Source organism: Sebastes umbrosus, chromosome 21 (assembly GCF_015220745.1).
Source record: "Sebastes umbrosus isolate fSebUmb1 chromosome 21, fSebUmb1.pri, whole genome shotgun sequence".
NCBI lineage: Eukaryota > Metazoa > Chordata > Actinopteri > Perciformes > Sebastidae > Sebastes > Sebastes umbrosus.
In genome coordinates this window covers 14,448,198-14,460,314 of record NC_051289.1, presented here as the reverse complement: position 1 = coordinate 14,460,314, position 12,117 = coordinate 14,448,198, and the positions used below count along the sequence as shown (strand labels likewise).

The 12,117-nt window shown below is 38.0% G+C and overlaps 2 protein-coding genes across 2 annotated transcripts; both read right to left on the bottom strand.

The window, feature by feature from the left end:
- Positions 1-1,886: 1,886 nt before the first annotated feature.
- Positions 1,887-3,355, bottom strand: LOC119480735 (lipocalin-like). Its single transcript, XM_037757269.1, has 7 exons — positions 3,190-3,355; positions 2,838-2,977; positions 2,654-2,733; positions 2,456-2,569; positions 2,217-2,318; positions 2,069-2,129; positions 1,887-2,026 (listed from the first exon to the last, which is right to left on the bottom strand). The coding sequence occupies exons 1-6, from the start codon at positions 3,283-3,285 to the stop codon at positions 2,110-2,112; spliced, it is 552 nt and encodes a 183-aa protein (XP_037613197.1). The 5' UTR covers positions 3,286-3,355; the 3' UTR covers positions 1,887-2,026; positions 2,069-2,109.
- Positions 3,356-4,664: 1,309 nt separating this feature from the next.
- Positions 4,665-11,404, bottom strand: c8g (complement component 8, gamma polypeptide). The gene is made up of 7 exons (XM_037757268.1): positions 11,051-11,404; positions 8,798-8,943; positions 8,153-8,223; positions 7,949-8,053; positions 7,072-7,176; positions 6,717-6,752; positions 4,665-4,855 (listed from the first exon to the last, which is right to left on the bottom strand). The coding sequence occupies exons 1-7, from the start codon at positions 11,231-11,233 to the stop codon at positions 4,836-4,838; spliced, it is 666 nt and encodes a 221-aa protein (XP_037613196.1). The 5' UTR covers positions 11,234-11,404; the 3' UTR covers positions 4,665-4,835.
- Positions 11,405-12,117: the final 713 nt, after the last annotated feature.

Below are 12,117 nucleotides of genomic sequence, written 5' to 3'. Positions count from 1 at the left end.
TGGGGAAGTAGATTATTATTATACTAGAGCAGGGGTCAGTAACCTTTACTATCAAAAGAGCTATTTTAGGCAAAAAAAAAATTTAAAAAATCTGTCTGGAGCCGCAAAACATTTGATCATTGTGTTGAAGGTAACACAGTTTATAGTCTAAGTATATAGTATATAAGTCTAATGCAGTGAGGGCCAAAGAGCAAATGTACTATGGAATATTAGGGACACATTGAGAGAAAAATAATCTGAGATTTACAGAATAAAGTCATAATATTACGAGATAAAAGTTGTAACATTACGAGAATAAAGTCATTACTTAACAAGAAAAAAAGTTGTAATATTACGAGAATAAAGTCATAACTTTACGAGAATAAAGTCGTAATTTAACAAGAAAAAAAGTCGTAATATTACGAGAATATAGTCAGAACTTTAGGAGAAAAAAAAGGAAATAACACGTAAAATTACTACTTTATAATATTATGACTTTATTCTCAGAATATTGCAACTTTAATCTCGAAATCTCAGATTTATTTTTTTTTCCTCAACGTGGCCCTAATGCTCTGTCGTACCGTTTTACCATAGACCTACAACAATGATAAATAAAAATGAAAATGTAAACAAAAAAACAGTTATTCATTTCCATGTTTATAAATCCACAGGGAGCCACTGGAGAGGAGCTGAAGAGCCACATGTGGCTGAAGAGCCTCAGCTTGCAGACCCCTGTAGGCTACTAGAGCATAAAAACAGTTAACGACGTCCTGAAGGCAACAAAGAGAGTGAGGATGTGCTCTGGTAGGTTCAGTCACACAAATTAGACCCCAATAATGTTTGAACAGAGCGTGAAGCACAGTCCAAACCTGTCGCCTACATTACCCACAATGCAACTCGACCACCGATTGTGTGGTCGGAGATTCCAAGTGATGATTCTATTCAGGTGTGTTATTGCTAGTAGAAATAAGGACTCCAGAGGTCTGGTAAAATCACTTTTTTAACTCCACACGGCACACACATTGACATTTTATGTTAATTTACACTTTTACTCTACTCCATTTTAAAAGCAAATATTGTTTCTTTTACTCCACTACCTTTATTTGACAACTTTAGTTACTTGTTAATTTGCATAATCCGATTATTAATAGAAAATCTAAAATTCTAAAAAAAAAAAATGTATTAGCAGTATGTAAAGTACTTAAAATTAGTTCCACTTTTACCATCCAAAACATTAAAGATGTATACATGCTAATTATAATTAAATTATATAATATATATTATTCTGAAATGGGCCATTCTGTTTAATGAGTACTTTTACTTTTGGTACATATTTTGATGCTAATACTTTTGTACTTTTACTAAATAAGACTTTGCATGCAGGGCTTGTAACAAAGTATTTTTACACTGTAGTTTTGCTACTTTTACTTAAGCAAAAAGTCTTAATACTTCTTCCACCACTGAGCTAAAGCAACCCTATAATCAGTTTGTAACATTATGTCTAAAAACTTTATGTTTACCCATTAAATCCTCATCTGAACCACAGTGTTTTGCAACCCTCATATGTGCATAATTGCCACCATAATGTGTATTATTTCTGGGCATGTAGTTGTATGCCTGTTAATCAGCCCACAGGGGGGCAGTATGTGACATTCATTCATTGATCTGACTTTAGTTCAGTTCACACACTTTGAATTTCTGATGCTGTTTTTCAAAAACCAACAAGGAATCATTCTGAACACTGAAACATTCATGTATTGTCTTTACTGGCTTTTATTTTATTGCAACAAAAGATAAAACCCTACAAAAGAAATTCAGCAGTTACAAAAAACACACAGTAAACTAACAGCTTTCACAGTCTCATTCCTTCCCTTTTGTTTCACCATCATCAGCCCTTTTGTTCGTTCCACTCTGATGCCACAGTTAGTGTGTGAGTTGGAGGGAATTGTTCTTTGGTACACGCAGCAGGGATTGGAGTAAAATGCTTAAGTTTCATTGTCTCAGGTGGAGCTTTCATTGGGATGATGCAGACATCACAGCGAGGGGGTACAAAATAAGAGTCTTCTGAGATGAAAGCCTGGGACTTCAGAGAGCGAGAGATGTTAGGACGGAAGATAGCAGGGGGACTCTTCAGACCTCGGGACACTCAGCTGTAACAACACACATGAGGAGGCCAGTGAGCATTAATATTGCATTTATATTTAAGTGCAGTTGTATGTGTTAATTTGATTATATACCATTCTTAGGCAAGATGGCGATATTGTCGGCGAGGATGCCACTGTTCAGGGAGAACTGTGTGAACTTCTGCTGCAGGACGTCACTGGACACAGGAGCACGACCTGCAAACCACAGAATGTTTTAACCTTCACCAAATCCTGAATCAACATACATGTTTTAACCTCCACCAAATCCTGAATCAACATACAATGCATTCCCCTTTAGGGACAATGCTGTGGTGTGACGGATCCAGACTTACTGTAAAGCTTGGTGAGGGCCTCAGACACTCCGTCCTTTGTCTTGACAGTGTGGACCAGAGCGTAGTCGTCGTACAGAACGTCAACAATGCGCATGTCGTTGTCGTTGTTCCAAACTGATGAAAGCAGAAATAGGTTAAAGGCTGTTGAATCTTTGTCTCTCTCTTTGTGTGTGTGTTTAGTGTTTTTGCTCCACTCACCCTGGCTGCGGAAGGTGAAGCGTCCAGGAGTGTCGGTTTTATGAGCTAGGTGAGTCATTCTCCAGCAGGTACCATCTTCACTAAAAGACAGAAAAAGAGGGTCAGTTTATTTATAATATTTTTCCACAGGAGAATCATCAGGATGTTTTTGATTTAAGGGTATAATTACATAGCAAATACTCACTTCAGGTTGGCATAAGAGAGGTCCAGGTCTCCTCCATCAGTTGGCACTAATGTGGCAGTGCCCATCTTCATCCCTGCTTTGTTGTTAGCAAACCACTGGGCATTAGTGGCAAAGCCAACCATGTACCACTTGCCTGCCATCTAAAAGAAAGACAGAAGGGGGGTGAATAAAGGGTTGTGCAATCAAAGCATAATACTTGAGGTTATCTATACTGCAGCACATGTATTACATAACTGTATTACATCTTCCATATTCTTAAAAGTAAGGTTTGCTCCATTAAACATGTCAACCAACTAAAGATACTAATAACTCTTCCATACGCCTTTCCCTTTTGTAATATCAGCTATCTTACCTTCTGCAGGTCGAAGTCTTGTACCGGCGTGACATCGGTGCAGGTGGCCAGCGCACACATCAGGGCGGCCAACATCCTCAGCAGTGTGTTCCTCATGGCTTCTCCTTTGTGTCCTTGGCTCTTCCAGCAGAGAGTGAAGTATCAGGAAAGAGGTGAGAATGAAAAAGGCCAGTAGAGGCTCTTTATATCCTGCAGAGTCCAGCTCCCCCCATCTCCTCCTCCTCCTTCTGTCTCCTCCCTCCCTTTTGCATTACAAAAACACTTTGGCCCTCACTCACTGGCATGCAAATCCCTGCCGTTACACAACTGGCACGTGTGGATGGAAGAGGGGGAGGTGAGGGGGGAAGGGAGAAAAGGAAAAGGGATAGTGGATACATAATGGGGTTCTTTTAACACTCCCTCCCCCTCTCCCTCCTCCATCCATCACAAATGCTCAGGCATGCCTGGACTATCAAAACAGCTTGTTTGGTAACAGTGCAAATTTCTTCCCCATATGGTGCGTGAAAGCTCCCAAAAAACACCACATGCACAATAAGAAGTTAGAGATCAGAGGCACTTTTCCTAAGCATCCTTGAAAGGGGGCTCAAATCTCTATGAGCCAATAAACTCCACTTGAAGTAAGATAGAAAATGAGAACTTTCTTGATATAATAAAGCAATTGTAAATATGCATTCTCTTGCAGCAAACTGCATTGTCAGCTGCAGTGGCAGTGATTTTTAAGTTCTCAGTGAAAACATGTTTACTATTTCTCATAAAAAGCTCCGCCAGTGTTGCTCATAATGCTTTGATTGTTCTTTGCAGTTCATTTTGAGTGTTAATAGTTTCATAAAAGCTTTGAAACATGAGTAATTTAAGGGAGATGCTTTTTCGGTTTTATATCAAAGATAGTGAGAAGAAGAGTTGACTTTTTTGACATTAAATGTTGCATAAATCTCTGCTTTATTTGGTCAATAATACCCCTTAAATCTATCACTGTTTATATAAGGATTTGTGTAATCTACATTGTGTAATATGTAATGTGCTGATTGGCTGCAGATTCTTCATTTGCAAAAAAATGTATTGATGGACTCATCGGAGCTCCATTTGCTCAGAGACGAGACAGGCACCGACTTGCGATCAGATGGTTATGTAACTTTCAGAGACACAGAGGTGCTGGGTGGAGCTAGGGGCAGCATTAAGAAGCACATTTTGTAATCTAGTTTTGTAACCAAACTCTCTCAACCCCATTTGGGCTTCACATCTGGGCTACATTAACAGCCACCCCCAACCCCCGATCTTTTGTGTCCTCACACCAACCCCCAAAAGCCAAATGCTTACAGACACTCACTGAAAGTTAAATCTCAGAATAAAAAGATAGGAGGTAGTTAACATGATAATAGGTCATGCATGAGAATAGCATCTCACCACAGAATCAGCTGGTGGTAGTAAAAGCCCATTGTGGATTTTTTTTTTAACTGAAAACATTGGACAAAACATGATTTTGCTCCATTTTGCTTTATTTATCTGTAACTGGTAACATTTAAAGTTTTACTGTTTTTAAACCATGGTGCGAAACAACTTTCTCACTGCACATTTGTAAATGATACAATATTCAGATATTCGCTTGAGAACCGTCGAACACTGCAAGGTTGGATCTGTCTGCCTCCTCAGCATGTGGGGACACAGTCTGTATAACAAAGAGTGACAGGTTAGATTACATAGAAGCTGTGCAGCTATTTTAATCAGAGAGTGGAGATTGAAAAACATGTTGACAAAGTTTGAAAAACTGAACCGAACACATGCAGGAGCAAACGTGAAAAGTGTTTGGGAAGGTTACGGCAGCAGGTCATTGGTTTCCTTAAAGCTGCTCTCAACCAACTTCTATTTCTCCCTCTCTCTCTTTTCTCTCTTGTGATATAACAGCCTATTGAAATGATTTTGTCACACCTGCAACATTTTGACATTTCGTTGAATGGGAGAAATATCCACCACTAAATCCGTATTTGCAGGAATTTTTATGAATTCTTCACCCCAAATCACACTCCTATAAACTGGCATTAAATGCACTATACATTTGAATGAGGTATGTTTAGTAGGGCTGTCAATCTGTCAAAAATATTTAATCGCGATTAATTGCAATGTGGTCCATAGTTAACTGTGATTAATCGCATATTAATCGCATGTTTTTTCTGTTCAAAATACACCTTAAAGGGAGATTTGTCAAGTATTTAATGCTCTTATCAACATGGGAGTGAGCAAATATGCTTGCTTTATGCAAACGTATATATATATATATATATATTTATTATTGGAAGCAATTAACAACACAAAACAATGACAAATCTTGTCCAGAAACCCTCACAGGTACTGCATTTAGCATAAAAGAAAATGCTCAAATCATAACATGGCAAACTCAAACCCAACAGGCAACAACAGCTGTCAGTGTGTCAGTGTGCTGACTTGACTATGACTTGCCCAAACCTGCATGTGATTATCATAAAGTGGGCATGTCTGTAAAGGGGAGACTCGTGGGTACCCATAGAACCCATTTTGCTTCACATATGTTGAGGTCAGAGGTCAAGGGACCCCTTTGAAAATAACCATGCCAGTTTTTCCTCGCCAAAATTTAGCGTAAGTTAGCGTAACCAATGGTACCAATGGATTCCTTAGGTTTTCTAGTTTCATTTGATACCAGTATCTTCACGCTTAAAACTGAGCCCGCTACAACTAAAAATAGCAAGTTGCATTAAAATGTTAAAGAAATTAGTGGCGTTAAAACAAATTTGCGTTTACGCATTATCGCATTAACTTTGACAGCCCTAATGTTTAGATGTTAAAATTGTAAGATATTGTCTACCTCCAAATAGCTTTTACAACATCAATAATAAAGCCATAAAATTTTACAATCCAATAGCTTATCCATTCACAATATATCTTATCAACAGCAACACAATATAGCTTATCGAAACACTTAATTCAGTTACTGTACTGTAATCTCTCTCATTGACATTGCTGCAGGCACATATCTACAGATTAGACACATAATAATTACAGACATAATAAAAAGGGTCAGAGCAGGATAATACATTTTTCATCATTCAGCACCAGCACATGGCATAAGTGCAGCTGTGAAGGTGAAATGATGATCGACATGTAATGCACCGAACCAATGAACCATCGGTTAAACTGAATAGGATCAAATGCATGAAATAAGTCTGGAGCACTGCAGAGCATAGGCACGATTCTTAATGTACTGCAGTGTGCAGTGACCTGTGAAAGTACTCCATGTACTATACATTAAGCATGCTACATTGACCACTATTGAACTGAAAATCATTTGCGGTTTCCAAAAAAACGTTTTTGTTTTTTAAAGTGGCATTTTACATGTTTCAGCACGTCATGGTGATTAAATAAAAAGCTGTATTTGCAAAATTTGTCTGCTACTCCATTCACATCTGCCCCTTTTTATGTTAATCTTATAATTATCACACCTTTTCATTCTATTAAAGAATAAAGGCGTAATCTTATTTTTTACACATTTAACTTACTGATGACATGGTCCTGGTCCACAGCACCACAGTGACCTAGAAATTAAAAAAAAAAAAAGTACACAGAGAGAGTTATTTAAAAGCAGCTGAGGAGGTAGGCAGGTGTATGACTACATTTTAATCCTTTATATCAGTTATTAATCATATTAACAATAACATATAATCAATATGTTTTCTTATTTTATTTTGAAAAGTAGCACAATATATACCAAACTACTTTTAAAAATATGCTGAATACTGGAGATCTCTTCCAGCTAGATTCTGACCTCTTGTGGTTTATTATGCCATCTTACATTTAATATCGCAGTTGCAAACATAGTTTATTTCATTTCATTTCAGGTAGACATGGACGTACTGTAGGTGGGGAAGGGGAAGAGGTATGCCAGTCCCAAGCCCTGTGTTTCAGCAAGCTGCTCAAACTTGGTCAACATAGGCTCGGACAGATTGTCAACAGACCTTCCTGCATACAGAACACAAAAACAAACATCATGACATTACAAAAGCATTTTTTAAACATACAGTGCAATCTCAATTTACCAGAGTAAAATAAGATTAGACCTACCACCTGGCTTTTAGATGTGAAACAGTGGGCAACTCCGAGGGTCTGAAAAATGTAGCCAAACCTGCATTCCTTCTAATAGCAAGCAGGGGGGCGACTCCTCTGGTTGCAAAAATAAGTCTGATTGTATAGAAGTCTATGAGAAAATGACCCTACTTCTCACTTGATTTATTACCTCAGTAAACATTGTAAACTAGAGTTTATGGTCTCAATCGCTGGTTTCAAGTCTTCTTCAATACAGCATGATGTTCATTTAGTAAATTATGGTCCCATTTAAAGGCAAATAGATGAAAAAGCAGGGTAGGCTTTGGGGCGTGGCTGCCGTGTAATTGACAGCTCGCTACCACGGCGTTGTCCAGACTGGGAGTTGTCCGTCTTTTCATCTTACAACTTTAACCCTTTCAGTGTTTTCAGTTCATGAAAGTTAATTATAACCTTTTTGGTCGTCTGAAAATGTCTTCAGCTATGTCCACTTCTTATATACAGTCTATGTTTGGTAGGCCCTCCAAACACCCAACTGTATGTGCACAAGCACTGAAAAAGTGAGTTTCTCATGATATGTCCCCTTTTAAAAAGTGCCGGCTCAATTTATCAAAGTAAAATACGATCAGAACTACCACTTGGCCTTTAGATCTGAAATACCAAACAAAGGCCGCATGACTGAGGAACCCACCGTAGAGTTTCATGGTGATCTTGCCCCTTTTCTGGTAGTACATGATCGCATAGTTGTTGTCCATCTCCCCGATCGCTATCTCAGTGTTCAGCTCAGGATTAGCTCCTGGTGGAAACAACAGAGAGCACTAGACATTAGACAAAGGGATGCTGCATTGCGCTATACAGTAGTTTATCAATCATGCTTCATAAAGGAGGCACTGACCTTTAAGTGTTAGTTTGCCTGGGGTTGGTGTCAGATGGTAGACCTGTAATATCTCCCAACATTGGTGATTACTGAGGAGAGAAGAGAGGAGTGAGACATTTGAGGAAACATTCAGTAAAAACAAGCATTATGGTTAACAATCATTTCTTTAAAACCCTCATAGACTTTCATATCATATACATTTTACATGTATATATGCTGTTATGTAATCGAGCAACATATTTCATAATCTAAGCACATGTCTCAGCCTCAGGCCTCATATTGAACTATCTTTCTATTGTTGACTGAGAAAAGGACCAAAAAAACTGTTTTCCTCTGCGTGGGCCAGAAGGGATTTATAAAGCTCGAATCACAACAAAGATATCACGCAATGTCCTACAAAAACAACCAGATTTCAACATTTCAATTTTGTATTGTACTCTCTGTCTTTCTGCAAACGCCAGGTCAGGATGAGCTGAAAGTTTTTTAAATGAGGGAGAGCTGATGGATTTAACTGTTCTGCCTCCTTCCTGTTTTCGAGGATACGCAAATATAATCAAACACATGTGGTTGAGACATGAAGTGGATAGATTTGTGGCATATTTGCCCCCTCTGCAGATAAATCAAGGTACTGAAGAGCCACAGTGTGTAGATGGTGGTACTTACTGTCGTGTTTTTGTGCTTACAGACAGCGTTTGGTCAGAGGCGGTGGAACGCGTGAGGGTCATGACCGTGGGCTCCACCTTGGTTCCATGATTTATCAGGTAAGAGCATTTGGAGGCCGTGTTTAGCAGGTACCACGTTCCTGTCATCTGCGGCACGTACAAGCAGGATCAGGCAACAGAGACAGAGGAAAAATAAGCACAATTCTCACATCTTTCCTAACCCTAATGTTTGCAAATGACAAATTTCTTCTTCTTTACATTTCATGTTATCAAACGATCTGTAAAACCTTCCTACGTAGTATTCGCCCTATTTGACCAGGGTCAGATGAACTTAGATTGTATATTTAGGGTTGCATAAACTTTCTCTAGGGCTGTGTGAGAATCTGGCGATACAATACATATCATGATTAAGCGTCTTTGAGATCACTAAAAAGCGCTATATAAATCTAATATATTATTATTATTATTATTATTATTATTATGATACAGGGGTTATGGTTCAGTATATTTCAATATATTGCGATGACGTAAGCAAGGCAATATTGTGATTTTTAAAAAATCTAATTTTAGGAAAACTGTCATATTATAAAGAACACACCACCAATCTATTAATTCTAATTTATTTATTTATTTATTATTTATATTATTATTTATTTAATCCAATTTATGCAATCAGAACAGTGGGATCTGAATTTGCATTTATCATAGTCCCTGTAATATCCGACATCACAGCACTACTTTGAGAGGGCACATACACTGAGAGGGCCCATCTCTTTGCAAATGAAATAAAGTATTGACTGAGTTAATCTTCGCATGTAAACTATTAATTAAAAATAAATACAGTGTTTTTGAGAATCAATACAGTATCACAAAACATGATATTGCGATACTCTATGTTTACTTACACCCCTAACTTTCTCTACTAATGGAAAGGACAAATGTGCTTCAAGTGTCCTGTTTTATTATCTTTTATGTTCAAATTCTATTTCACTGAAAATCCCCCTTATTGCCTAAAACACCATATTGACACAATTACACAAGCACGTCCACGTCACCATCCCCCACACTAATCCATAACCAGGCAGAGCTACAGTACATGCCTGTATGTTTGAGGCTCTGGAAAAAATATGGTAATTTCCCTTTTTAGCGTGGGTTCATGGATAGAAGTTTGCAAGTTGTCAACCTCCTGAAGTGGGCATTTAAATCTAATCTGTTTTAGTGTGCTTGTACATTTAACAATATAGAAGATTTGGACAAAAACCTGCTGCATTAGTCAAATGTATGGCAAATGGATGATCCTTGCATCACAAAGTTCACCTCCCCTATGTTCTCCTCAAAGCAATAATAGTTTTTTTGTTGGGCTATTCTGTTGAGGTAATTTGTCATGGTTTCCACTTAGTATTTTGCAATCCGGTTAATTTGTGTTATTGGGACATTGTGGTGAGAAACAGAATGACACTGTCAATGTGCAAAGGTCAGGTAACGGCACAATGAACTGTTTACTGTTTTGCTGTCAGGCTGCAGCTGCACTCCACACTGCCTGGAAACAATGAGACATTCTCTCTTTTCATTTCATGAATCTTTTTCCAGCCTTGTCACAATTAAACTTTGAATGGAAGTTAAAAATGGTCACTAGATGCCAAACCATATGCAGTCTCGACTCTCTACCTATCTAGATCTATTATTTATTTAGAGGCGTTAATCACAAACAAGGAATGAAAAGATAACTTTAACTTTTGAAATAATTATTCAAAAAAGCACTTAAGTTGAGACACCCCAGGTGAATAGGGTAAAAAATGTTATCACCATGAATCTTCCCCAATTGATTTCTTACATTAAGACAATTATTTTTTGTATTACAAGTTTTCTGAAAATGCGTGTTTAAATATGCAAATGAGGCATTATCTTATAAAAGTTGTGCTAATTTGCATAAATGTCCAGAACAGAAATGTGAACATTGGATAAAGCCAGGGTCAAAATTATTGTTTCATTTTGTTGACATATAAGAGTCAACGGTTTTCACCGAGGGGATTTTTTGATATCTCCTTTTATCGCTCCATAAATCCATGGATGTTGTCTTTCCACTAATCTGAAAGAAGACATATGAAAGTCAAATAGTCCGAAATCTCAAATTGACCAGTGCATGAAAAACAATGTTTTTGCTTTGGGTGTCTAGCCTTAATACACAAATGTGGAAATAATACACAAGTCAAAGACAAACACGGTACTCAACTCCTTCCTCCAGTTTTCTTACCTGTTGTATGTCTATGTTCTGTGCAGCTGGGGTCAAGTCGATAGGCTCGACCTTTGGTTTCTTGGGAGGTCGTCTTTGGGGTCGTGGTCGACTCCTAGCCCCCCCTGCGGCCTCAGTGGATCCCCACAGACACAAACACATCAACACCGCCACTGCCAACATGCATCGCCGTACTCCAGCCATCCTCGCACTCACAACAATACACACAAAGAAGAAGCAGTCCTCTTCTCCTATAGTATTGCTCAGGTTCCTGTGTTCTAACTTTTCTTTTTCTAAACTCTCTTCTTTTTGTATTAGATTTTCTGTCCCCTCTGTCTCTGTCTGCAGTCTACTATTCCCAATCTGCTTTACTCAACCTCAAACACACAGATAAACAGACAGAGAGCAGGGGACAAACAATGAGGATGGCCTATTTAGTTAAATATTAACTTGGTTAACCGACAGAGATGAGGCCATACTGCAGTGCTGCAATGTGTGCATCTGAAGGGGGAAGCAATAAATTCTCATTAAATACTGACTTTAAAATCTAAATAAACTCTACAGCATAATCATAGATTAAGAGAACAAACAAAATGTGCATTTATTAACAATTAACATTCAAGTTTGCATGATTCCTAACACAAACAATTTGATCTGTAAATGTGGGCCTCGACTGAAAAACACACAAAGCAGCAATGTCAGAACTTCCTGTGTTTCGCAATCTCTGCAGAAAAAGAGGCACAGCGTATTTTGACATTTTTCAGACATTCATACATTCAGTTTGAAAACAAAATTACCAACTCAACAAAAATTAGTGAATAAAAACACTTAACACGGTGACTTTTTTGGGAAGTATGTTTTTCATTGAAGGAGCTGCTGGTCTGCAGTTTTAATTTGTGTGAATCCTGTACTGTATGTTCTGTACGTAGACTTCTCTCAAGTGGATATATGTTTCTTAACAAGAGACTGAGACTGACTTAATTCTTTTTCAATTTGATTAACACCAGAAGGTCTTGATTAACACCAGAAGGTCTTCCTTCGAAATTCAATTATTAAAAGAATAGTTTGAGTGTTTTGAAGTTGGGTTG

Excerpts from the sequence above, each read along its gene's own strand:
- LOC119480735 (XM_037757269.1), bottom strand. The coding sequence starts at position 3,285 with ATGAGGAACACACTGCTGAGGATGTTGGCCGCCCTGATGTGTGCGCTG. Across the intron at positions 2,570-2,653 it reads CTTCACCTTCCGCAGCCAGG|TTTGGAACAACGACAACGAC; the intron begins GTGAGTGGAGCA and ends TGCTTTCATCAG. Across the intron at positions 2,319-2,455 it reads GGCCCTCACCAAGCTTTACA|GTCGTGCTCCTGTGTCCAGT; the intron begins GTAAGTCTGGAT and ends TGTGGTTTGCAG.
- c8g (XM_037757268.1), bottom strand. The coding sequence starts at position 11,233 with ATGGCTGGAGTACGGCGATGCATGTTGGCAGTGGCGGTGTTGATGTGT. Across the intron at positions 8,224-8,797 it reads GTAAGCACAAAAACACGACA|TAATCACCAATGTTGGGAGA; the intron begins GTAAGTACCACC and ends TTCTCTCCTCAG. Across the intron at positions 4,856-6,716 it reads GGACCAGGACCATGTCATCA|ACTGTGTCCCCACATGCTGA; the intron begins GTAAGTTAAATG and ends TTTGTTATACAG.